The sequence below is a fragment of the Schistocerca serialis genome, chromosome 5, assembly GCF_023864345.2.
Source record: "Schistocerca serialis cubense isolate TAMUIC-IGC-003099 chromosome 5, iqSchSeri2.2, whole genome shotgun sequence".
Lineage (NCBI taxonomy): Eukaryota > Metazoa > Arthropoda > Insecta > Orthoptera > Acrididae > Schistocerca > Schistocerca serialis.
In genome coordinates, this window is record NC_064642.1 from 747037976 (window position 1) to 747063247 (window position 25272).

At 40.8% G+C, this 25272-nt stretch overlaps 1 protein-coding gene across 2 annotated transcripts in view; it reads right to left on the reverse strand.

Annotated features, from left to right (window-relative positions):
- LOC126481412 (inositol 1,4,5-triphosphate receptor associated 2-like) overlaps positions 1–25272 on the reverse strand; it is a 700219-nt gene that overhangs the window by 90372 nt on the left and 584575 nt on the right. For both annotated transcript variants that reach the window (XM_050105150.1, XM_050105149.1), the window contains exon 7: positions 5421–5561. In XM_050105150.1, coding sequence (XP_049961107.1) covers positions 5421–5561 — 141 coding nt within the window. The remainder of the gene's footprint in view (positions 1–5420; positions 5562–25272) is intronic.

Below are 25272 nucleotides of genomic sequence, written 5' to 3' on the forward strand. Positions count from 1 at the left end.
TACGCCCTCGCTCAAAGTCCGTCAACTGCACATACGGCTCACGTCCACGCTGTCGCGGCATGCTACCAGTGTTAAAGACTGCGATGGAGCTCCGTATGCCACGGCAAACTGGCTGACACTGACGGCGGCGGTGCACAAATGCTGCGCAGCTAGCGCCATTCGACGGCCAACACCGCGGTTCCTGGTGTGTCCGCTGTGCCGTGCGTGTGATCATTGCTTGTACAGCCCTCTCGCAGTGTCCGGAGCAAGTATGGTGGGTCTGACACACCGGTGTCAATGTGTTCTTTTTTCCATTTCCAGGAGTGTATTTCGAAAGGCAGGCCCTCGTCTGTATCCGCTGAGCCGGAGCCTCGCCGTCTTTGCCGTTTTGCCGCGCGCCGGGTGGATGGCGCTGATTAGTCGGCGCGTTTGCCTGCTAAACGGTGGCGGGTTCGTCATCTCATGCTGGACATCTTCTCATCGCGTAACTGGAAGCATTAAGTGATGTATGATTCTTATTCTGCTGTTAAACTGTGAAGATTTGGGAAACTTATGTTGACATGTTGTACGGAACTTACGAAGTCTAAGACTTCGAAGTGGTGTTTTTGCGGAGCAGAGTCTAATTCAAGTTTTACTGGTTGTTTTAAAGGTTCCTTGTAGTGTTAATTTGATGTAGTATGGTAATTAGTGTGCTCTTTGCCCAGGTTTGGTTTTAGACTTTATTTCATAAGAAGGGCAAGTCAGTTTCACTTGGTCCACTGATAAGCTTTAAAAGGGCTTTGGTAGGATCAGACATTGTCACATGAGCCTGCACGTCTTACTCTCTGACCCTATTTGAGTCCTGTACTAATGTAGTATTCCTTTATGTGTATTTGGTCTGTCATTGTGTGTTCTAACTTTAGATTTAGTTTTTTTACAGATTTCGGAAGCGCTCTTTCTGGTCTGGCCGGCTGTCAGTTTGCCTTGGCGCGCGGACACAGCCGTTGCGTCCCTGGCAGTGGTATGGGCGTCCTACTTGACAGCAACCTCCATGCGGAGCCTTGGACAACTGGGCAATTCGGTTAAACATTCTATTATTGCTGTATTTCAGTTGGTGTTGTTAACATTTCTCGTGAATATGTTTACAAGACAACTTCATCCAGTCGTTTTTTAAGAGCTGACCTTTTCCTCTGTTGAAGCAGCTAGCAACTGATTTAAATAAAAGTTTTTAAGATTCTGAATTTTTCAGTAGCAGTAAGCAATACATCCTGAGGAAGACGCCTTGCAACAGTCGACGAAACGTCGGAATTTTACAGATGACAATGCGGCCTCAAACTCAGAAGAACTTTATTGACTGTGATAACGGCCGCGGAAGCTTACGTTTACGTTTACATTCTGAATTTGCTTGCTTTTACATTTGTTAAATTCATTAACTTAACGGGTGTAAATAATTTAGAATTTTAAGTAGAAGCTTCAGCCATTTGCGAAAGCCAGTTGTATTTTATCTTAAGAGGACAAAGGTCCGAACTAAAATTTTATGTTGTTATTCTGATAATGAAATTTGTTCTTTAGTTGAAACTGAAATTATGTACTAACTACAAGTTTGTCCACCAGCAACGATCCCTAGCTTCCTAGGAGCTTTGAGTAGCTGCGGTTGGCAGTGCCACAGCTCAACTAGTAGCAGAACTGATAAAGGGGGGGGGGGGGGGTTCTTTTCCTACCCTTAGTGTTGGTCAAAGCTTATAATAATATTTATTTTAAGTTTCTGCTACCAGTCACTTGTCATTTTATGCTTAATCTAACATAATGCAACGCGTTTCGAACATGTTCTGTTCATCTTCAGGCGTTTATACAACCATACATACATACATATAGAGAACGTTACTTAAAAATAAACAGTCTTAAACTAGATTAATCTAGAACTCTTTGTCCATTGTTTTTTACTGTAGCTGCTGGTGTGGCATTTGGGGGGAAGGAGGAGGGAGTGTATGGCTAGAAATCGAAATCAGTGATGTCTTCTGCTGGTTTTCTTCTTTGTGGTTGACTCTGTATGTCACAGCCTGTGCTGCAGATAGATTTGCATCAGTTATGTGTCATGAAAATAGTGTGAAAGGCTTTTATATGACAGTTGATCACTTACAATTTCAGCAAGCAACAAGATGATGAAATTGTAAGTGATCAACTGTCATATAAAAGCCTTTCACACTATTTTCATAACACATAACATTTTAATATTTCCATACCTGTAAGTAGTAATTGCAGCGAGTTTTTAAACATCCTTAATTATTGCCATTCATGGCGGCGAGTAACGCCTTCAACCATGATCGCAGTGATTTTTTTTTAACATTATCTGTATCTGTATTTTATGCTGATTCGCTAAATTGTAACGCACTGAAAACACTATTATTTACACAGTTATATTCCTTCACTAATAACGTGTGGTATTTTATTTATTGTTGAGTCTGGAATTACTGTTTTAAAAATAAGTGTGTGTAACTGTAAAAGACAACCAACAGTAACTGATTACGGCCACGTCCACAATCGTAACTCAATCCTGCCTTCCCTTGATTAGCAGGTCTCAAAGACAGCTTGGGTTGACTGTTTAACGTGGTTGATCCCCATTTGTAGAGTAAAACTTACATAATAAATTGGGTGACCAAAGCCATGAGACACCTCTTAATATCCTGTCGGACCTCCTATGGCCCGGAACAGTGCAGCCGCTTGACGTAGCATGGGCTCAAAAACAGACGGAAATCCCCGTCCAGAAATATTGAGCTGTGGTGCCTCATAGCCGTCAGTAATTGCGAAAGTGTTGCCGGTGCAGAATTTTGTGCACCAACTGACCTCTCGATTATATTCCATAAATCGTCAGTAGTATTCATCTCGGGCGATGTGGGTAGCCAAAGCGCTCGCTTCAATTGTCCATGAATGGCTGGAAATGGTCTCCGCCGACCGGTGTGGCAGTGCGGTTCCAGGCGCTTCAGTCTGGAACCGCGTGACCGGTACGGTCGCAGGTTCCAATCCTGCCTCGGGCATGGATGTGTGTGCTGTCCTTAGGTTAGTTAGGTTTAATAGTTGTAAGTTCTAGGCGACTGATGACCTCAGAAGTTAAGTCGCATAGTGCTCAGAACCATTTGAGCCAAGTGGTCTCGAGGTAGGCGAGCATAATCATTTCAAGTGAATTATCGGTTCAGTTGGACCAGAGGACCCAGTTCATTCCATGTAAACACAGTTCACATCACCAGTTTGAACAGGGCCTTGTTGACAATTTCGGTGCATGGCTTCGTGGGGTCTGCGCCACATTCGAACCCTACCATCAGCTCTTACCAACTGAAATCGGGCCTCCTCTACGACACGGTTTTCCAGTCGTTTAGGGTCCAACAGGTATGGCGACGAACCCCGGAAAGGCACTGCAGGCGATTTCGTGCTGTCAGCAAAGACAATAGCGCCGGTTGTCTGCTGCCGTAGCCCATTAACTCCAAATTTCGTCGCACTATCTGAATCGATACGCTCGCCATACGTCGCACATTGATTTCTGCAAACGCCGCTGCTCTCAGTTGTCAAGTGAAGGCCGACGGCCACTGCGTTGTCTGTGGTGATGAGAAGTAATGCCAGAAATACTTTATATTCTCAGCACTCTCTTGACGCTTGGAGTATTATATTCCCTGTAGACTTACGAAACTGAGTATCCCACACGTCTAGCTCCAACTACCATTCTGCAAACTTTGTTAATTCCTGTGGTGCGACTATAATCACGTCGGACACTTTCTCACATGAATGACCTAACTACAAATGACAGATCCGCCAATGCACTGCCCTCTTATGCCTAATTACTTGATACTACCTCCGTCTGTAAATGTGCATATGTCCCATGAGGCCGGCCGGTGTGGCCGTGCGGTTCTAGGCGCTTCAGTCCGGAACCGCGTGACCACTACGGTCGCAGGTTCGAATCCTGTCTCGGGCATGGATGCGTGTGATGTCCTTAGGTTAGTTAGGTTTAAGTAGTTGTAAGTTCTGCGGAACTGATGACCACAGATGTTAAGTCGCATAGTGCTCAGAGCCATTTGTCCCATGGGTTTTGTCGCCTCGGTGAATATTTTTGTGTCAAACCACCAACTCAGGAGTGAACAACGTTATTGTTAACCACCATATATATTTTATAAACTGCAATCACGGGAAACTTTTACGTCTTGCTTGGCTAAAGAACGTGGTATTACCAGGCTGAAGACGACTACAGAATGGATCGTTTAGAGAATCCCTGTGCAAGACTGTTTAGGTGCGTACACGATAACTTGTATCATTCTTCTCAGCTACTCTGTTATGAAATATAATTACATTACATTGCAATTACTAGTAATTCCCCACCGCTATCGATGTCGTAATCTACACCTACATACATACTCCGCAATCCACCATACGCTGCGTGGCGGAGGGTACCTCGTAACACAACTAGCATCTTCTCTCCCTGTTCCACTCCCAAACAGAACGAGATAAAAATGACTGCCTATATGCCTCTGTGCGAGCCCTAATCTCTCTTATCTTTGTGGTCTTTCCGCGAAACATAAGTTGGCGGCAGTAAAACTGTACTGTAGTCAGCCTCAAATGCTGGTTCTCTAAATTTCCTCAGTAGCGATTCACGAAAAAAACGCCTCCTTTCCTCTAAATACTCCCACCCGAGTTCTTCAAGCATTTCCGTAACACTCGCGTGACGATCAAACCTACCAGTAACAAATCTAGCAGCCCGCCTCTGAATTGCTTCTATGTCCTCCATCAATCCGACCTGATAGGGATCCCAAACGCTCGAGCAGTACTCAAGAATAGGTCGTATTACTGTTTTATAAGCGGTCTCCTTTACAGACGAACCACATCTTCCCAAAATTCTACCAATAAACCGAAGACGACTATCCGCTTTCCCCACAACTGCCATTACATGCTTGTCCCACGTCATATCGCTCTGCAATGTTACACCCAAATATTTAATCGACGTGACTGAGTCAAGCGCTACACTACTAATGGCGTATTCAAACATTACGGGATTCTTTTTCCTATTCATCTGAATTAATTTACATTTATCTATATTTAGAGTTAGCTGTCATTCTTTACACCAATCACAAATCACATTATGTTGTCTGTTTTCCGTGTATTAAGACAATTTTACCGTCTCTGCAAATCACCAATGTCGTGCTGTCACGGTTTCTCGCACTTGTCAGAGATCAAGTCGGCAGGTTCCGATAAATGTTACTACAGGTGGGAAAAACTAAAATGGTCAGCAAAATTTGTCATGAAACACAAATTCTGCCCTGGGTGCGGATGGTGAACGAGGTATGTTCTGTTTCCTATCTTAAGGCTGCATGACAAATTTTGCAGGCCAGTTTTATTTTTCTCACCATACAGAAGCCCCAAGCGAAGACAACCACTTGAAAATCCCTGGACAGTTGTTGTCAGGAGGTTGTTTGCCTTACCTGGATGGCGGCACGCAGGTTGTTTTCCTCTTGGATCATGTTGAGCTCCGCCTGGTCCCTCCAGCGCTTCTGCAGAGCGACGCGTTCCTCAAGCGTGAGCTTGTCTGTTTTGAACGCAATAGAGATTGCAGTGAAGCGATTCTATAAACAACAACCACATAATATGTGTTTGTAATAACACAGCTGACACTGTTTTAGTTTAAAACTAAATTAGTTGACACTACGTTAAAGAACTAACTTAGTCATTTATAAAGTATTATTTGTTGCTTCTGTTTCACAGTTTTTATAAACTGTTTACATGACTTCACGTAACACGTTAAACTGGTGTTCAATTTACTCTTATTGTGCGAGCGGTTTCGCTGAAAGATCATTTTCCAGCACCTGTTCTACGCACGTCATTGACACAGGAAAATTTCAGGTGTACAGAAAGTTTGAAAACTGTAGTGAAAATACAAGCAATAGTTATAGATTTTTAATAACAGCATGATTTGCTTACATTAAAACAAAACAATGTTTAAAATATAATATTGATAAAAATGTTTAGTCATTCAGAGGCCGATGCATGGAGTGTCAGATACACGCAACTATCCAAGGAACACATAAGATAAAACGGCAATCATGAGAAACTGTTAGCCATACTAATTTTCAAATGCCGTAGATTCACTTCCAATCAACTGGACATCATGACTAATATTACCTATGTAACAAGATGTCATGAAAATTTTCAGTATTTTTCGTTTTTCAGTTCGAGCTGTTCGTCGAAATGTAATTCTGTTCTTTAGCATTACGTAACACCTTAACCTGCATAAGAAATTCAGATGAACTGCACAAGACATGCAGTGCACCACGGAGTATGAAAAACAGAAGAATGTAAACTCTTTAGATGTTAGTCTGTAATGAAAATAGGACTCATGCACTTAATGTTTTCCGGAAACAGGTCACGTTTAATGGGATATGGGATAATTCACCATACCTCATGTCAACTTATAACACAAAGAAGTGTTTTTTAATGCAATATTAGACATAATTCACTGTTTACTACAATCTGATAAGAACAATGAAATAGAACTGAATATGTTGAAAGACAGATCCATGGAAAATTGATACAGCTTCGAAGTAGATAATGAAATTTATAGAAAGAAAATGAAAACGGTGCCATAAGTAGAAGAGATATAACTGAATTTCATTCATCATAATCAATGTTTTAGTAAACCTGCAACTGTGTAATTCGTGATATATCCAATGAAAAATTGCACCAGTTACTTACTTTTTCATGATTAGCACAGCGTGTTTCGAGGTTTTATCCTCACATTCAAATGCATTTGTTTACATAAAGATTTTTTGTGATGTTTGGATGTGTGATTTTCTGCCTCTTTTGCATTATACTTCTCTTTTTTAGGTTATATGGCAATCGAAAAACTGGACGAATTAAACTTGGAATTTTTTTATATACTAACATTAGAGATAGTATTTTTTGGTTTTTTATTAATAAGTATTGCACCTCCTCTATTACGCCTGCAATTACACACACACACGAATCGTCACTTAGAATGTTTCTTATTGTTAATAAAATATACTTGAGAGATATTATGACAAAATGATTTCACATGGAGTTTGTATGCAATCAGAGATGTTACATTTTCTGTTGGTTACATTTATATGCGTAAACTTGTCAATTACAAAATTTATTTTACCATTATTAACTACTGAATTATCGATTGTCCCTATATTTTGCTGTAGATGATGAGTTGTCTACGGGGTAATGTACGTATTTGTGGAAATTACTACAGTTATCATATGTAGTCGAACATTTGACAAAATTAACTGATTCGATATCTAGTTTGTGACCTGGAAAATTTTTTCCTTGCATTTTGTCATGTATAAAAATTTTCAGGTCCTCCATTACATACACTGTATGCGATTTCGGGACTTGCTGGAATATATTTACATCTTCTTCTATGATTTTCAATGGGTGCCCATTGTTTTTTGTGTTGCTATTGTTGATACACAAAATCACATACAATGGATTTAAAGGAGTTGGAAATTTTTTTAGTATGCCGCAAAAACCAAGGATAAAGATTTCTCAGCAAAACTCTAGATAGCGAGTCAGTTAGTTTTAACAAATATTTCTCCCACATATGACAAATGTAGTAATTTCCCTTAAATATATACACTACCTCATAGGCCCTACTCAACACTACAATAAAAAAAGAAACACAATCTATAATTCAAAAGTCAATAACGCTAAAATAAATTTTATAATTGGCAACTTTATGTTTATAATGTAATCCACAGAAGATCTAACACCTCTGACAAACTCTATGTGAAACCACAATGTTATAATATCTCTGAAGCATATTTTGATCACAAAAACAAGCAGTGTAAGTGATGGTTTATGTATGCGTTGTAATCTGTGTAATGGAGGAGGTGCAATATACTTGTAAGCAGAAAAACAAATGTGCTATCTCTAATGTTAATATACAAAAAATATTCCAAGATTCAGATGTCCGATTTTCCGATTGCAGTAAAACCTCAAACAGACAACTACAGTGAAATAGAAGCAGAAAATCACATATGAAAACGTCAAAACAAATATTGATGTAAACAAATATTAATGTAAATAAATGCACCTGAAAATGAAAATAAATGCTGGAAACACGTTGGTTTAAGCATGAAAAAATAGGTAAGGGGTGCAGTTTTTCATTATTTAAAACAGAGAAATAACATAATAAATGAAGAGAAAACACAGAAACCAATATATGTTGTCACACCACACACTGAACAAATATCCCATAAGAAGTAAAACAGAAATAAAAATTGATTTTCGGAATAGAAATCAAATTCATTCCAGCACAGGGCATAAATCTGACCCTATACCCGACTACCACCAATGGGACAGTGAACGACTGCAATAAGCATGACATAGGTCAAACGGATAGAAAATAAGCACATGCTGGAAAGAACAACGTAACACCTACAAAAGCAATCCATCGACATTAGCTAATCATTTAACAGATGAAAATCGTTTAGCAAATAAAACTGAAAATAGTGTTGTTATATTACATGAAGCAGAGAAAGATAGGTATAGAGATCTTATGCAAGAGATAGAAATTTTTTCACGTTATGCAGAAGAATCAAATTTCATTCTGAATTAGCAACTCGAACTGAAAAATTATAGGTTAGATTTTTCGCAATATACAAAGGTCTTCGGGGCCAAATACGTCATTTGCGGATTAGAAATATTTAATGCTAACGGTTGCTAGTCATTATTTGCCATTTTGTTTTGTGCATTTCTTCGATAGGTGTCTACATTACTAAACGTTCTTTATAAATCTTATATTTGTGACACCATGATTTTTATGTATGTATGTTAATTCCTGATGTTAACAAAAGCCTGTATGCATCAGTCTTTTTTCTTATTTCAATTTTCAAGCATCCTTTTCAGCTGAAATTTTAATGATCATGATATGCGTACCACAGGTACTGGATAATGGTCTTTGAACGAAACCAGTCCCACAATAAGGAATAAATTGAACAGCAGCTTTAGGTGTTTCACGATGCCAGTTCTACAATATATTATTTAATTATGTAACTTTCATTTGTTTACACAGTCTTGGAAAATTTATGAAATGACAACTTTGTTCCACTTACGATTGAAAACTTTACTTGTTAGTCCATTACTGGCCGTTTTCAATGGTAAAGTCATTATCACACGATACATGAAGTGCATGAACGAAACTCTATAACAAACTGGCTAGATGGATATAGCTGGAAAATGTAAACACCTGCAAGCAAGCACGCATGTTGTTACGTCGTCAACAGCAATCGTAGGATACCAGTGAATGTAAAATGTACACGTTCGTGTCAAAGCACACATTATAGGAGCAGAACAACGTTGTCATTTGAAAAATTATTTGTATATTTCATTGACTTATTTAACTCTTAGTTCAATTAGACCTAAGTGACAATGCCACTGGGTCGCATTATACGTCGTACAATATCCAGAACATTTAAAATAAAACGATCAAAATGTTAGAACATTAGACCACGAAATACCAGAATGATAAAGACAATAACACAATAAAACAATGACAATTAACGTAATAACAATAATAATAAGATACATACTGCAAAGAAATGTACTTCTTTTACAAATGATAACGATTACCACGAAAGTGGGAAGGACTCAGAATACCTCACGCCTAAGAACTATCCCAGCATAAGCCATTAATGATTCGGGAAGAAAACATGCAATAGTAAAATAAGAGTGGCTGGAAAATGTAGAGAAGTCTGTTGCTTCGTTACATGAGCACCATTCCTACTTCGAAATTTATTTTAATAACTTACAGTAACTTGACAGAACGGACACGAGGTACTCATACATGAATAAGAGTGTTGACTATTCCATTCACTGTTCCTAGCTCTGTCCCCAGACAGGTACCACAATCATACAAAATGTATAAAATAACAAAATTGCCGTCATCAACTATTATTATAGTATATGGCGGAAATTTTGTTATTTCACAGTTTTTTTCAGATCTGATGAATCTCTAGCCAGACCAAGGCGTTAGTATTTTTGGGAAAAATTGTAAGGTAAATGTAAATGTCATGTGTCTCGGGCCTCCCGTCAGGTAGACCGTTCGCCCGGTGCAAGTCTTTCGATTTGACGCCACTTCGGCGACTTGCGCGTCGATGGGGATGAAATGATAATGATTAGAACAATACAACACACAGTCCCTGAGTGGAGAAAATCTGCGACCCAGCCGGGAATCGAACCCGGGCCCTTAGGATTGACATTCTGTCGCGCTGACCACTCAGCTACCGGGGGCGGACACCTTGTAAGGTTAGTGTAAGATAAAAAAAAAATGCTCCCTCCACATATCGGAATATTTAAGCACTAGTGGTCAGCTGTGGAAGCATTCGCAACAAAGTCTTGAGTTCGAAGCGCTCCTAAAAAACAATGGATCTCACGTAATACTAGGCACAGATACCTTACTAAGTAAGATTCTTGATAATATCTGTGTATCTAAAGGATAGGCTAATGGGATGTGATGTATTAGTGGCACGAAGCATGAAACTCATATCCATCGAAACAGGACTTGAAGTTACATGCGAGTCGTTTGATCAAAACATAGTATCACATGTAGAAAAAGTTTATAATTGCATCCTTCTATTGAATACCAGACTGATCCACAGATGTAACCGGAAACTTTACGGAAACTCTTTGTCACTAATACGTATGGTTCCCAATTATACTATCATCACTGACGAAGACTTTAACTATCTAACATTCCGTTGACAAACTTTCTTTGGTGCGCACGACAAGACAGCCTGTGAAACAATACTAAATATCTTTCCAGAAGACTCTCTAGAGACAAATATATTAGATCTAATGGCGAAAATGACTTGCTCGCTTTAATGATGTTCGCATTAAAAATTTTGGTCGTGCGTAAAATCTATGAACGCTACAGATAATTCAATACCTTCTCTTGCTGACAGTACGGGTAATGTAACTGATGATGATAAACAGAAGGCCGAAATTCTAAATCTAGCTTTCAAAAACGCGTTTACGGTAGGGGACTGCAACACCATACCCCCTTTCAGTTATCGAACAAACGAGAGGATGGCTGAGATAGTGTTTAGTGTATCTGGAATTGTAAAACAGTTAAGTCCCTTAGACGCCAGGAAGGCGTCCCCGTAAGATTTTATGTTGACTATGCTACACATATAGCACCATTCTTATCCATCATCTATCAGAGATCATTGGAACAGCGGAAAGTTCCACGGGACTGGAAGAAGGCCCAGGTCATAGCAATCTATAAAAAGGGTAGAAAATCGGATGCACGTAATTACCGGCCACTTTTACTGACATTGATTGTTGTAGAATCATGGACCATATTTTGTGTTCAGACACAATGACCTTTCTAGACTCTGAGAAACTAGTATACAATACGGGAGAAACAACGTGTAGAAAGATCTGTCATAAAGAAAAAAAAATGACTCAAGGCAGCGAGGGCAGAAATGTAGAACTCAGCTTTCAACACTTTCTTTAGAAAGGAAAATTCTCGCATCACTGCAAAAATGAGCAGCGTAGATGTTAGTGTTATTAGTGTACAGAAACAGTTAAAATTGAACAAGGCCCCAGCTCCAAATGGAATCCCTGTCAGAGTCGACAGAGTTTGCAGACGTGTCATCCGCTCTTTTGGCCATAACAAGCCACAGATACCTCGAACAAAAAACTGAGCCCAGTAACTCGAAGAAATCACAGGTGGTACTCGTCTACAAAACAACTGGTAGCACAAGTAACCCACCAAACCGCGTCCAGTGTTTTCCACATTCATCCGTTTTAGTTAGTTACTCATACGTAAGTTTAGCAACTTTCTTCAAATATTCAGAAATGTACAATCGTGTTCCACAGAAACCGCAAAGATTGTAGTGTTCTATATCAACAGTCAAAATAAATCAGTTGGTACCATCAACTCAAACAAGTACCTGGCTGGTTTGTTACTGAACGTACATACGAATAACGACTGGTGTGTGTAACTCGACGGAGAACGTCCGGAAACTGTGCAAGACCTGGGCTGACAGGCATTTGAAATCCGACGCCAACTGTTCTGCGAAAGCTTACATTAAGTGGGGAATTTGGAGATCTACTAGGGCGTCCTGCACATTCATTGTGTGTGTTGGATGTACGTCAAGCTCCGTCTCGATTTGACAGCCGAAACACATTCAGATTTCGGGAACTATGTAATAATTCCAAATCCATTGAAAGCTCGTTCTGACAGGTGTGAAGGCAACCGAACCAATAGTTTGGTAAATTATGGTTGAAAAGTACTGACACGAATTATTTACAGAAGAATGGAAAGACTTGTAAGCTTTGATCTCGGGGAAGATCAGTTTTAGTTCTTAGAAGATGGACAGAAGCATTTCAACCCAAATGTTGCGACAAACTTTCAGGGGATTGAGGATTACCTACCAACTCATAGCCGCGAATGTAATTGTTAAGTGGAAGCAGAGGTCGAATATGGGAAAGGAAACAAGAGAATGGTTCATTTGAAACAGTTATTGGAAACAATGGGTGCGCATGTTGCACAATATGAATACAACTGAGTTATTTCATGTCAAATCGCTTATCTTCGGAACGTGTCCCTGCTCGACCCTCGCGGATTTCGAAGAAATATTACATGTCCCCGATGATCATTGGTAAAGTTTAATGTTCGTTGAAGCCAGTATGGCTATAATGGCCGAGATATAGTCACTTGCTTGGCTCCTTGCGTGATCTTGAGCGGATAGAGCGTGAATTTTTGGCGAATCTGGGCTGTTATATCTCGTACAATACTTTGTTGTAGGAAATGAAATTTGGCCGTCTTGTACAATAGTACGCGTTCACTTAAGAATAATAGTGAAAAGAATTTTGTGAGCCATATTCAGCCAGGAAAGTTTAGACAAACTCGCCCGAAAAATCGGCGCCCGGTAAATTTTCAAAGTTTGGCCTCTTATATCTAAGGATTTAAGGTATGACGAATTTGAAGCTGGGCTTGTAGTAATCTAGCAACACAAGGTTCTCAAATATAAAGTTTCATTTATGTGCCACTTTCCAATACTGAATAAATTAAATATAAAAATTAAGATTTTGTAAAAAGGTCAAAAAAGCGGTATTTTCAATGTGATTTTGCAAAAAAGCTGTGTTCTATAAAACTGTTAACTGCGTTCATTAGAAATACCATTATATTAACCACGTAAAAAGTGTACTTGATTATCCTAGACGGGTTAACAGTGCTAGGTAACTTGAATCAAAGTTAGGTACGTAAATCGCGGTATGAAAAAAATGTACACTTTCGATTCCGTTATAAACACACGCTAAACATGGAACTGAAGACGCAATTTCGCGGTAGCACAAGGATGTGGAATACAAAATTTCATTCGCCTACAGTTTTCCAATAATCTGCAAATTCGTCGAAAAACGACTCGTTTTTGTGACAAGTTGAAAATAGTGTATATTCGACATTTCTTTTACAAATACCTTTTCCTAATAAAGCTTCTAAACCAATCTCGTCCGAAACAATGTGTTTTAACCCCCTACGGAACAGTAATTTTACTTTCCATTACGAGCTAACAATGCTACATAAATTGAGGCAAACAAGTCTGAAAAATCGCGATGTTTTAACTTTGGCTTCTTTTATGTAGTCGTTATAATGCACGACAAACACGAAACTTTGTACACAACAAGTTAGCATCATAAAATTTTCCCATACAAAATATCATGCACCTACTGCTTTCTAACTTTCTACAAAATCAATTCAAACTTGACTTTCCTAAAAAAAACACCAAAAATAGATCACATTTTATTTGCTTTTAGAAAATCTGTTTCCCATAATTCATTTCAAACTAATTACAGATGGAAGTGCATGGTTTTAAGCATTCAAAAAATCACGTTTTATTTTTCCAAAGTGCGGCAACAATAAATGAAAATGACTCAAATTTGAGGTTGCAGCAACCAGTCGCTAGTGTTTCGTTCCATGAGGTTATCTCACTATTTTGCGTGACACTGCCGCTACTGGTTCAAGAGCATGAGCCGGCTACCCCATCACCATAGAGGTCACGCCCGATAGCCGTGCAGTAACAGTCACTGGTGTGTTTCTTCATCCAGGTTCCCAATCGTCTAATATGGTTTCTTAATTTAGGCTCTAAATCCTTGTTGTACTACCTGTCTGCTTACAAAGCCATTTGCTAAATACCTTACCTCGAATTCTCAAATCTTTAGGAGTATCTCTCACAGGCAACAAGCAAAAAGTAATATCAATTCTGATTTTAAACTCCCCAATATCGCAACATTATTAATGTATCAACGGAACAAAATGATGTACTGTTACAATTTATGAATTCTCAAGGCCCAAATCTTTCATTTTCTTGGCTCGACAGACAGGATGCTTGTTTGGTACCAGAACAGCACCTCATATCCACGCTCTCTGTTTATTTACTATCATCATCAGCCCGACAGTATCAATTTTCAGAAAAGAAACAGCAGAAAGTGTCTCAAAAGATACGAAAAATGTAAACAGCAATGTAGAGACCTTTAAAATCAAAATTGATACTACTTTTCCTTAGCGCCTATGTGAGTGAGATGCTCCTACATATCTGAAGATCGGAGATAAGGTACTTAGCAAATGGCTTTCTTAGCAGATAGGCACCACTGAAAATCTTTGGAATTTAAATAAAGAAAGCAAATTAAAGGCTTGGGGGCCTGAATGAGCAAACACCACCCGTCGGCGGTACGGCACAGCAGCTGGGCGTGACTCCTAATCTCATAGGGTCGCCGATTCATGTTCTTGAACCGGGAATAACAATGTCACATTACGCCAACGCAATACAGCGAGATATTACTAGTCAATTTAAAAATAAAAAGCACATGCAACGAAACACGGACAGGTTGCTGCAGCGTAGCCTCTTTCTATGGTACGTTCCCTCAAATTTGCCCGTCATTATCAGGTATCGTTATCGCACTTTGGGAAACGGCCTTGTCGCAATGGATACACCGGTTCCCGTCAGATCACCGAAGTTAAGTGCTGTCGGGCGTGGCCGACACTTGGATGGGTGACCATCCGGGTCGCCATGCGCTGTTGCCGTTTCTCGGGGTGCACTCAGCCTCGTGATGCGAATTGAGGAGCTACTCGACCGAATAATAGCGACTCCGGTCAAAGAAAACTATCGTAACGGCCGTGAGAGCGCTGTAATGACCACACGCCCCTCCTATCCGCATCCTCATCTGAGAACAACACGGCGGTCGGATGGTCCCGATGGGCCACTTGTGGCCTGAAGACGGAGTGTGCTTTTTTTATCGCACTTTGGAAAATCGAACGTGACTTTCTGAATCCTTGATGACATTTTCTTTCCAACTGTGAGTAGTTTGAAATTAATTATGGAAAACAGATTTTCTGAAAGAAAATTGAATGTAATCTATTTTTGTATTTTTGACAAAAACGAATTTTGAACTACTCTTGTAGAAGTGAAGAAATCGGTATCTGAATGACATTTTATAATGGGAAGCACTCGATCGATAAATTGTTGTCCAAAGTCTAATATTTATCATGTGTTTAATCAACGAGATATAACAAGCCAAAAATTATATCTTTACTCGCTGCGCGATTTTTCCGGATTATTTACATTTATGTACCACCGTTAGCCCATGTTGGAAATTTTACCCACTGTTATAGAGTAGCTTAAAACACTTTGTTTCGGCTGAGACTTATTTTGAAGCTTTAACAGAAAACGGTATTTGTAAATGAAGTGTCGAATATACCCTAGTTTCACCTTTTCACAAAAATAGTCATCTTTTCGACGCAAATAGTAGGTCAATGAAATTTTGTGTCCCACGTGCTTCTGCTACCAAACTACTGTGTGTTCATTTTCATGTTCAGTGTGCGTTTACTCTATGAGATAAAGCACTTGTAACGCCGAAAATGCATATCCTCCTATTTCCATCTAATGTACTACAATTTTTTTCCTTATTTTTCTAACTGAAGATATGACGTTTCTGTCTCTTTATATAGTGTAATTGTTTTACTGTTTGTATATATATATATTTATGCATTTATGTCAATATATAATTGGTTTGTTTTGTAAATATTATTTGTATTTTTACGCTGGGTCTTGCCTAGGGAAAACTATGCTATCGAACGATTACATCGATAGATCGTGTGGAGAACCGAAGTGTCTAGGATCTTTGTTAGTGTTACCTCTGCCGCGTGGAGCGCGGGCAGAGCAGAGGGGAGTCTGGCTGGGGTAGTGCAGTGGAGCAGGACTTGCTATGATAGTTTCGGACATGGTGCCGCGGACGGGAAGCGTTAAGCTGGCACACATCAAGAGCCCGTTTCGGCTGGAGACCGTGTCGAGAAGAAGGCGCGCCAACATCCAGCTTCTGCAACAGCGACGGCCGACATTGAGTGACTGTCGCCACCTCCTCGATCGACAGCTTCAAACCTTCAATCAACCAACACGGAAGACTGGAAGCACGTAAAGTTTTAGAACTGTACGGCAGACCTCAGCTTTTAAAATTGTCGCATCACAAAATTACAGCAACTTAACATGAACCTTTGTTGCTCATTGTCCCAATTGCATTACCAAGCAGGGTCGCTTCCTTTTCCGAAATGAACCCGAGTGTCGTTGAAATACAGACGCCAGCATTAAAGTAATATCATTCCATTTCACTGCTTTAATTTCAAAGTTCAGTTAAGGTATTCATAGCTGGCTACAATGTTTAGATTACACAAGCACAAATTAAGAGTGCGAGTTTTGTTAGCATATTTTAGCTTACCTGTGACTGCAACTCAGCTTGGTACGTACTAAATTTTACTATTGTCAATTGTTCAAAATCATTTAGTTCAAGTTCAAAGCTGAATCTCTTATTTCTAAATTGCGTAGATTCAAGTAGCTTTTGAAATGATTGCTGACGTAGCCCAAGACTAACCGTATTTCACTGAATTTCGATGTGCTTCAGAAACAAAGCTCACTATTAATTTCAGTCACTGAATTAACTTTCAATTTTCCGGTTTTATTAATTCTTTTGCTAAATTAAGTCAGAGTGTAGCGAAATTTAATACTTCTGACAAACTTTCAGTTTTCACACTACACGTGCCACGCTTCTAGTGCTAGTTATATGTGTAATAACCTTTCTTTTTCAGTTACTATAATAATTGTCCATAGGACTGGCGACTTAATTTCCCCCAAATCTCAAATATCTAATTACCGCTAGTTAATTGTTAACGTAACGGCCGCACATTTACTTTCTTTATTAACTTTACCCCTTTTCAAAATTAATTTCCACCAATTTGATTTGCATTTTTCCTTTCATTTAGATGTAACCCTTTCCTCCCTCTTTACCGACAGATCGGTGACGGTTGCTTTTCCCAAATTTCCATTAGGTACACGCGGTTTAATTTTTCACTGTCATTAAGGTCGATAAGTGAGGGGGAGGTTACATTTTTTTATACCGTGATTTTCGCAGCTAACATTGATTCATTTTCAAATAACATCCCGGAATTCAGCCAGGTAACACTTTCAGCGACCGCAGATATTTCGGCGGGTGAGCACCCCGCCATTTTCAAGACAAACTGCAGCGGACAGGCGGCGTACATGCAAATTTAAAACCTCGGTTCTCGGACTGAAGCAGGAAAGATAACACACACACTGAACACTAGTGCCACCAAAGATGACCAAAGTCAGAGCTATCGATGGTGAGAATACGAATTCGCAGGTGAGGTAGCTCTCTCAAAGTTGATCCTAGTATTGTTATTTTACCTGCGGATAAGGGCAATGCCACCGTTGTTTTAAATAAACATGATTATGTACAACAGATGCAACGTTTACTATCTGATTCAGCGTATCGCAGAATCGATGCTGACACCACAAAAAGTGTTGAGAGAAAGACCAACAGCCTCCTCAAGAAAAGTGGTTTGTCGCAGGACACTATCGAGAGTCTTAACACCTATAGTGCTGTTCCCCCTAGGTTATAAGTTATTCCGAAGGTTCACAAGAAAGGAGTTCCTTTCCGTCCTATAGTGAGTAACATCGGCGCTCCGACATATCGTGTAGCCAAGCATCTTGCTTCTCTGTTGAGTCCACAAATAGGTCGGTGTGAACATCATATCAGGAACTCAGCTGTTTTTTTACGTTTTTTACGTTTTTTACGTTTTTACGTTTTTTTTAGGGAGTTTCGATGTGGTCTCTCTCTTCACTCGTGTTCCTCTGTCTGATTCGTTGCGGTTACTTGAGGCCAGGTTTGGTGCTGAATTAGCTAATCTCTTACATCCACTTACTTTTTATTTAATGACCAGTATTACGAGCAGACATATGGAGTTGCGATGGGTAGTCCGTTGTCTCCTGTGATCGCAAATTTGTTTATGGAAGACTTCGAGGAACGTGCATTGGAGTCGGCGCCTTTGAAACCCACCTGTTTCTTTAGATACGTTGACGATACCTTCGTTGTTTGGCCTCATGGTAGGGAGAATTTGAATGTCTTTCTAGAACATCTGAACTCGATCCACACGAACATTCGTTTTACGATGGAGGTGGAAGAGGATGGTTGCCTTCCCTTTCTTGACGTGTTTGTTAGGAGGAAGGATGATGGATCATTGGGACATGCAGTCTACAGGAAACGTACTCACACCGACTTGTACTTGCAAGCTAATAGTTGTCACCATCCGGCTCAGCGTGAAGGGGTACTTCGTACCTTGGTACACAGCGCATATGTCGTTTCTGACGCTGAGACTCTGCCAGCTGAGCTGTCCCATCTTGAAGTTACATTTCGTCAAAATGGTTATAGTGATAGATTGAACGTGCGTTGCGCTATCGACCAACTGTACATCGGATGATAATTCTGAGTCAACACCTAAGTCTACTGCCTTTTTGCCTTACTTTGGAAACACGTCCAACAAGATCGGTCGTATTTTACGGAAATACGATGTGAAATGTGTTTTCCGACCTCCATATAAAATTAGAGCACTTTTGAGTTCCGTTAAGGATGATCTTGGACCGCGTAAGGTGGGTGTATATCGTATTTCTTGTAGCTGCGGCATGGCATATATTGCTCAAACTACCAGGACCGTGGAGGAGCGATGTACTGAGCATAAACGGCACACACGATTACAGCAGCCAAATAGATCTGCTACTGCCGAACATTGCTTGGATACTGGTCACCCCATGTTATACAATAACACCGACATATTGGCATGCACGTCCAGCTATTGGGACAGTGTGATTCGGGAGGCAGTTGAGATTAAATTAGCGAGCAACCTCGTTAACAGGGATGGAGGTTTCTGTTTAAACTCTGTTTGGAATCCGGCTCCCTCCCTTGTCCAAAAACAGAGGGACAGAGTCAATGCTACCTCACCTGCGAGTTCATAGTCTCATTATCGATAGCTCTGACTTTGGTCATCTTTGGTGGCACTATTGTTCAGTGTGTGTGTGTTATCTTTACTGCTTCAGTCCGAGAACCGAGGTTTTAAATTTGCAGGAACGTCGACGTCGCCTGTCCGTTGCCGTTGTCTTGAAAATGGCGGGGTGTTCTCCCGCCGAAATATCGGCGGTCGCTGAAAGTGTTACCTGTCTGAATTCCCGTCAGTTATTTGAAAGTTGTATATGCTATGAGAAACTCAGGTCTAACATTGATTCAAATTATCTAGCATTGTTAGACCGTCTAGGATAATGAAATACACATTTTTACGTGGTTAAAACCATGAGCGCAGTTAAAAGTTTTATAGAACACAGCTTTTTTTAAAAATCAGGTTGAAAATTCCGCTTTTTTGTCCTTTTTACATTATCTTCAATTTCGCACTTAATTTATTCAATATTGGAAAGTGGTATATAAATGAAACTACATATTTGAGAACCTTCTGTTGTTAGATTACTACAAGCCCAGTTTCACGTTCGTCATATCTTAAGTCCCTTACATATCAGAAGCCAGACTTTGAAATTCTTCGGCTTTTTTTTGTATAATATATTCTGGCTTAATATAGCTCGCAAAATTCTTTTCTTTATTATTCTTAAGAGAAAGCGTACAATTGTACCAGTTGACCAAATTTCATTTCTTTCAACAAAATGTTGTCCAATATATAACAGCTCAAATTCGTCAGAAACTCACGTTCTCTCTGCCCAAGGTCGCGCATGGGGCCAGAGAAAGGACTATATCTCAGCCTGTGTTGCTTCGACGAACGTTAAACTTTACCCATGTTTATTGGGGACATGTGCGAATGTTCACATAAAATTTCATCGAAATCCGTGATGGTCGAGCAGGGAGGCCTGGATGAATTGACGCTGGAAGTTAGCACCATCACACGCCACTAATGCCCGAAACGGACGGAGCATTGACTGCGGACACCCTCCAACACACCGTACGGAGCGAGGTGGCGCAGTGATTAGCACATCTGACTCGCATTCGGGAGCACGACGGTTCAAATCCGCGTCCAGCCATCCAGATTTAGGTTTTCTGTGACATCCCTAAATTGCTCCAGAAAAATGCCGGGATAGTTCCTCTGAGAGAGCATGGCCGATTTCCTTTCCCACCCTTGACCCAATCCGAGCTTGTGCTCCGTCTCTAATGACCTCGACGTCGACGGAACGTTAAACCCAATCTTCCTTTTTCGAACACACCGGCGGTTTCTTTGACTTTAGCAGCCGCGTGGACGATGCATTTCAGACTACACGGGGTCGCGATACATGAGAGTTTTTATGGCTCCCCACAAAAAGAAATCGAGGCTCCATAAACCCGGTCCACCACGCCCAAACCGTCGATGACGGCATGACCTGTTCACATGACTGCAAACGTCCGGTCCAACATGAGCAGGCACCGCATCATGTCTGAACCACATGCTACGCCCTTACATTTGCTGGAAAACCTTCAGTAGAGCCGGGAATAACCTGTTCCAGAAAGGTCTGAAAATTCGCGGCGGTCAAGCGGAATGGTTGAAGTAACAGCAAGACTAAGCAAACTCCCCCCCCCCCCCCCACACACACACACACATTAACCGTGAAGCGATGTCGTGCCGCGTGGTGCCACATACCATGCGGACTTCCTGCAGACCGCAGATGATCATCGTGGAGATCGAATACGCCACCCTTTGGAGACGAGGGCCGCGTAAGGACTCTGCATTCAAAACACGGCGGACACTGCTAAGATACATACGTGTGTCAGAGGTATCTCCCTCGGTAGCTGCTCAGGGAGAGCAATGGACTCTCAAGCGGCGGGCCCGTGTTCGTGTACAGTACTAGCTAGCGGTGTGTGACGCCGTTGGCGGCCATGAGTTGCCACGCTATTCTCAATCCTTATGTTGTGCTCCACCTCCCCTAGAAGTTCGTCACAACATTTCTGAGACACGCTGTAGATTAAAAAAAAAATTCTTTGACAATTTGAAATGGACTTCTGTCTTCGAAACGTAGCAGTTTTAAAACACACGGAACGAAATGTTATTTAAAGAAAATTAGAAATTTGTGGTAAGGTCTTATGGGAACAACTGTTGAGGTCATCGGTCCCTGAGCCTACACACTACTTAATCTAACTTACGCTAGGGACAACACACACACTCATGACCGAGGGAGGACTCGAACCTCCGACGTGGTGGACCGCACGGACCGTGACAACACGCCGTAGACCGCGCGGCTACACCGCGCGCCGTTATTTAAAGGTCGTACTGAAACGAGACTACAGTTATAAGAGATCAAGGACAAGAAACGGAAGCAGTGATTGAGAAAGGAGTGGGACAGGGTTTTAGACTTTCCCAAGAGTTATTCAGTCTGGATATTCTTCTAGATGTGGAGAAAGCCAAGGAGAAATTTTGGAAAGGGAATTAACTTTCTGGGACATGAAGGTTTGCCGATGACATTGTGACTGCGTTAGAGACGGCCAAGGACTTTGAAGAGCAGTTTAACGGAATTGATAACGTCTTGTAAAGCGATTGTAAAATGATCGTGAATAAAAGTAGGAAATGGGTAATGGTACATACTCGAATTAAATCACGCGATATTCATGGAATTGTATTAGGCAATGAGAGGCTAAATGTTGTAGATGAGTTTTACTATTTGGGCACAAAAATATCTGAATATCGCCTAAGGAGAAAAGATATAAAACGCAGACTGAGAATAGCAAGAAAATTATTTCTGAAAAAGAGGAATTTGTTAACATCTAATGCAAATTCAAATGGTGGGAAGTGTTTTCTGAAGATATTTGTATGGAGTGTAACCTATTACTGAACTGAAACGTGGAAGATAGACGATTCAGACAAGAAGGCGATAGAAGGAAGCTTTTGAAATGTAGTGATGCAGACGGACGCTCGAGGGTAGATGGGTAGATCGAATGACAAATGATGACACATACTGAATCTAAATGGAGAATACAGACCATTAGTGGCACAACTTGACTAAAAGAAGGGATCGCTTGATAGGATGCATCCAGAGACATCAAGAAATTGTCAGTTTCGTAATGGACGGCAGTGTGAGGGGTAAGAATTGTAGAAAGGGGCCAAGAGGGAAAACAGTAAGCAGCTTCGAATGATTGTACATTGTAGTAGTTATGCAAAGATAAGTGGGCTGGCAAAGTATGCAGTAGCATGTGGAACTACATCAAACCAGTGTTCGGACAGAAAACAACAACAACAACAACGATCCGTGGCAGAGAGGCATCTCTATACAACTCAAACTGCTCTAACTGTTCAGATGGCTTTCCTGTGAGTGTTGCGGTCTGTTGTGAGCATTCATGGGACTCGTCTAGAGCGCACCTTTCAGTATCCAGGAGTTTCACTCATAACACACGTACTTCCAGTGCTCACCGATAGCTGTAGAGCCCACTGCCGAGTTATAATGCGCCTGTCTGCACACACAGTAGTCGATATCAGTGCAAAGGCAGGGTTCCTATGAAAGTAACATACAATGGCTGCAGCGTGCATGTATCGAATTTTTTTGAAAGCAGTAGACACATACGACATAAACAATCATGATGAGATTACTTAGTTTCTTTTGTAAAACACTAACAAACAAGATGTTTGTATATCCTGGATGGAACCTCTTCTCTTCCTAATTACCTCAAATACTCTCTTTGGCACTGATTTTATTAGGGTCTTCAGTTCTTACAATGAAATTGCCGCCCACTCTTCTCGTATCTCGCTTTTTTAGCTCACATGCGGCCCCAAGTTGCCTTCCATTCCAAGTATTGGCCGAAAGGTCTTCGATGGGCTTCAAATCCGGGCTAAGTGTAGGCCATGGCAAGACATTGATATCTTCAAACTACTTTCTTGTTGTGCAGGAAGATGTACAGACGCATTATCTTGTTGAAACATTAGACTTTTGTCCCTTAGGTTCGTTCTCACACGTTCTAATCCATTCTGTCTCTAACATCTCAGCGTACGTGATAGAGTTCATTCTAGTGTTCACCCAAGCAATGAGTGATTTACTTTCAGTGCAGAAGACCGCCAAAGTCCTCGGACTTCTACCACCACAATTTCTGCTCGTCCCTGTCTGCTGCTCTGTTCTCAGATGATGCCGATCATACTAAAATCCTTCTGGACCATCAAAATTAAACTTTTTGTCATCACTGTAGATCACTTTATCCCATTCTCAAATCCATGACATACGTTTTTCAAAAAAATGCCAACCTAGCCCGTTTGGGAGTTAGAGCAGGTTTCTGCAGTCTTTTTTTCAATGCAATATATTTTCATTTGGCAAAATTTATCGTACATGTCTGGCAGTACTGGCAACTGTAAAACAGCAATAACCCGACAAGAACATCGGTTTCTGGTCCATGATTTGTTCCCCGTTCTGTCCATATAGTGCGCCGAATCTAACGAAATTATAAATCACTGTATTTAAGCAGTTTAACTTGGTGATTTGACGACTAGAGAGTCCCATTTCCTTCTACATACCGATGTTCGCTTTTTCATCACCTGATAACTCTTTTTCGCGTGGCTATGTAACAATCGAGATTTACGTATGCAATACGCACTGTCAGTGATGGTGTCTGTTTCCCATCCGTAGAAAAGGCACCTACGCACGCAGTAACACCGCAGAGACCCGACTGCCTTTATGCCGAGTTCCACCCTCTAGCAGCTGAACAGCTGATGTGTACTAACTGACCGAGCGAGGTGGCGCAGTGGTTAGCACACTGGACTCGCATTCAGGAGGGCGACGGTTCAATCCCGCGTCCGGCCATCCTGATTTAGGTTTTCCGTGATTTCCCTAAATCACTCCAGGCAAATGCCAGGATGGTTCCTTTGAAAGGGCACGGCCGACTTCCTTCCCCGTCCTTCCTTAATCCGATGAGACCGATGACCTCGCTGTTTGGTCTCTTACCCCAAACAATACAATCCTATACTAACTGGCATCAAGTATGATATCATTTCACCGCATCTGTCACTGTACTAGATTTCGTACCATTGCCTGTACATTGTGTGCAGCTACGCCAACCGACAGTGTTAATTTTCGTAAAAAGATCCGAGCCTTTATACTGATGTATACTGCTGTATAACAACACCGGCGCCATCCAGCATGTCGGGAACACGGGCTGTGACAGGACGTCCTGAACGTGGCCCCTCATGCTGTTCAGTTCCTGCGCTTCCTGCCGCTTTAACTCTTTGTAAACCGTCCAACAGTTCTCTTATCAACAAATGTTATTAATTGTCTTCATAATGTTAACCACGCATAGTTAACGGAAGACGTAGAAACGATATTCCGAAACGAATACGTATAGCGTAAGTCAAACGTTCGAATTAGAATAGAGACCCCACGAACACAAATTTGCTGTGGCAGGTATGAAATATAAACTCCGTTACTCGCTCGTTACACTTGAATGAGAGATATTGAATGGGCCGAAACGAGCCGCCGCATAACAGCGTAGTTGCCTGCTAACTTCGAAAGAAGGTAGATGCGGTCCCTAGCGCAACTTATAACATTGTCGAAAATCAGTGCGGACGGGAGAGCTTTGGTACACCCTGTTAAAAAAAACGGAAAAATGGAGGCGGTACAATTGGAGAGCGATCCGCCTTCACCAACATGCATAAGCAATTCATTAATACTTTATATATATATATATATATATATATATATATATATATATATATATATATATATATTTGAATTACAAAAAACTAATAATAAAAAAAAAAATTCGATCCGGCGACCTTCGGATTACTAACCCGAGCGCTTACCGCTGCGCCACGACGCTGTAGAAAATTACTAATCGTCGAGAGTATTTCACCGCAACGGTTTCTTTTAACGGTCGATTTTCTCGACAACGGCTGAGAAGTGCATCTTTGTGCTTTGCTACATTACACCTCTGGCCATGAGCTTTTATTATGCGCAGTATGAATCG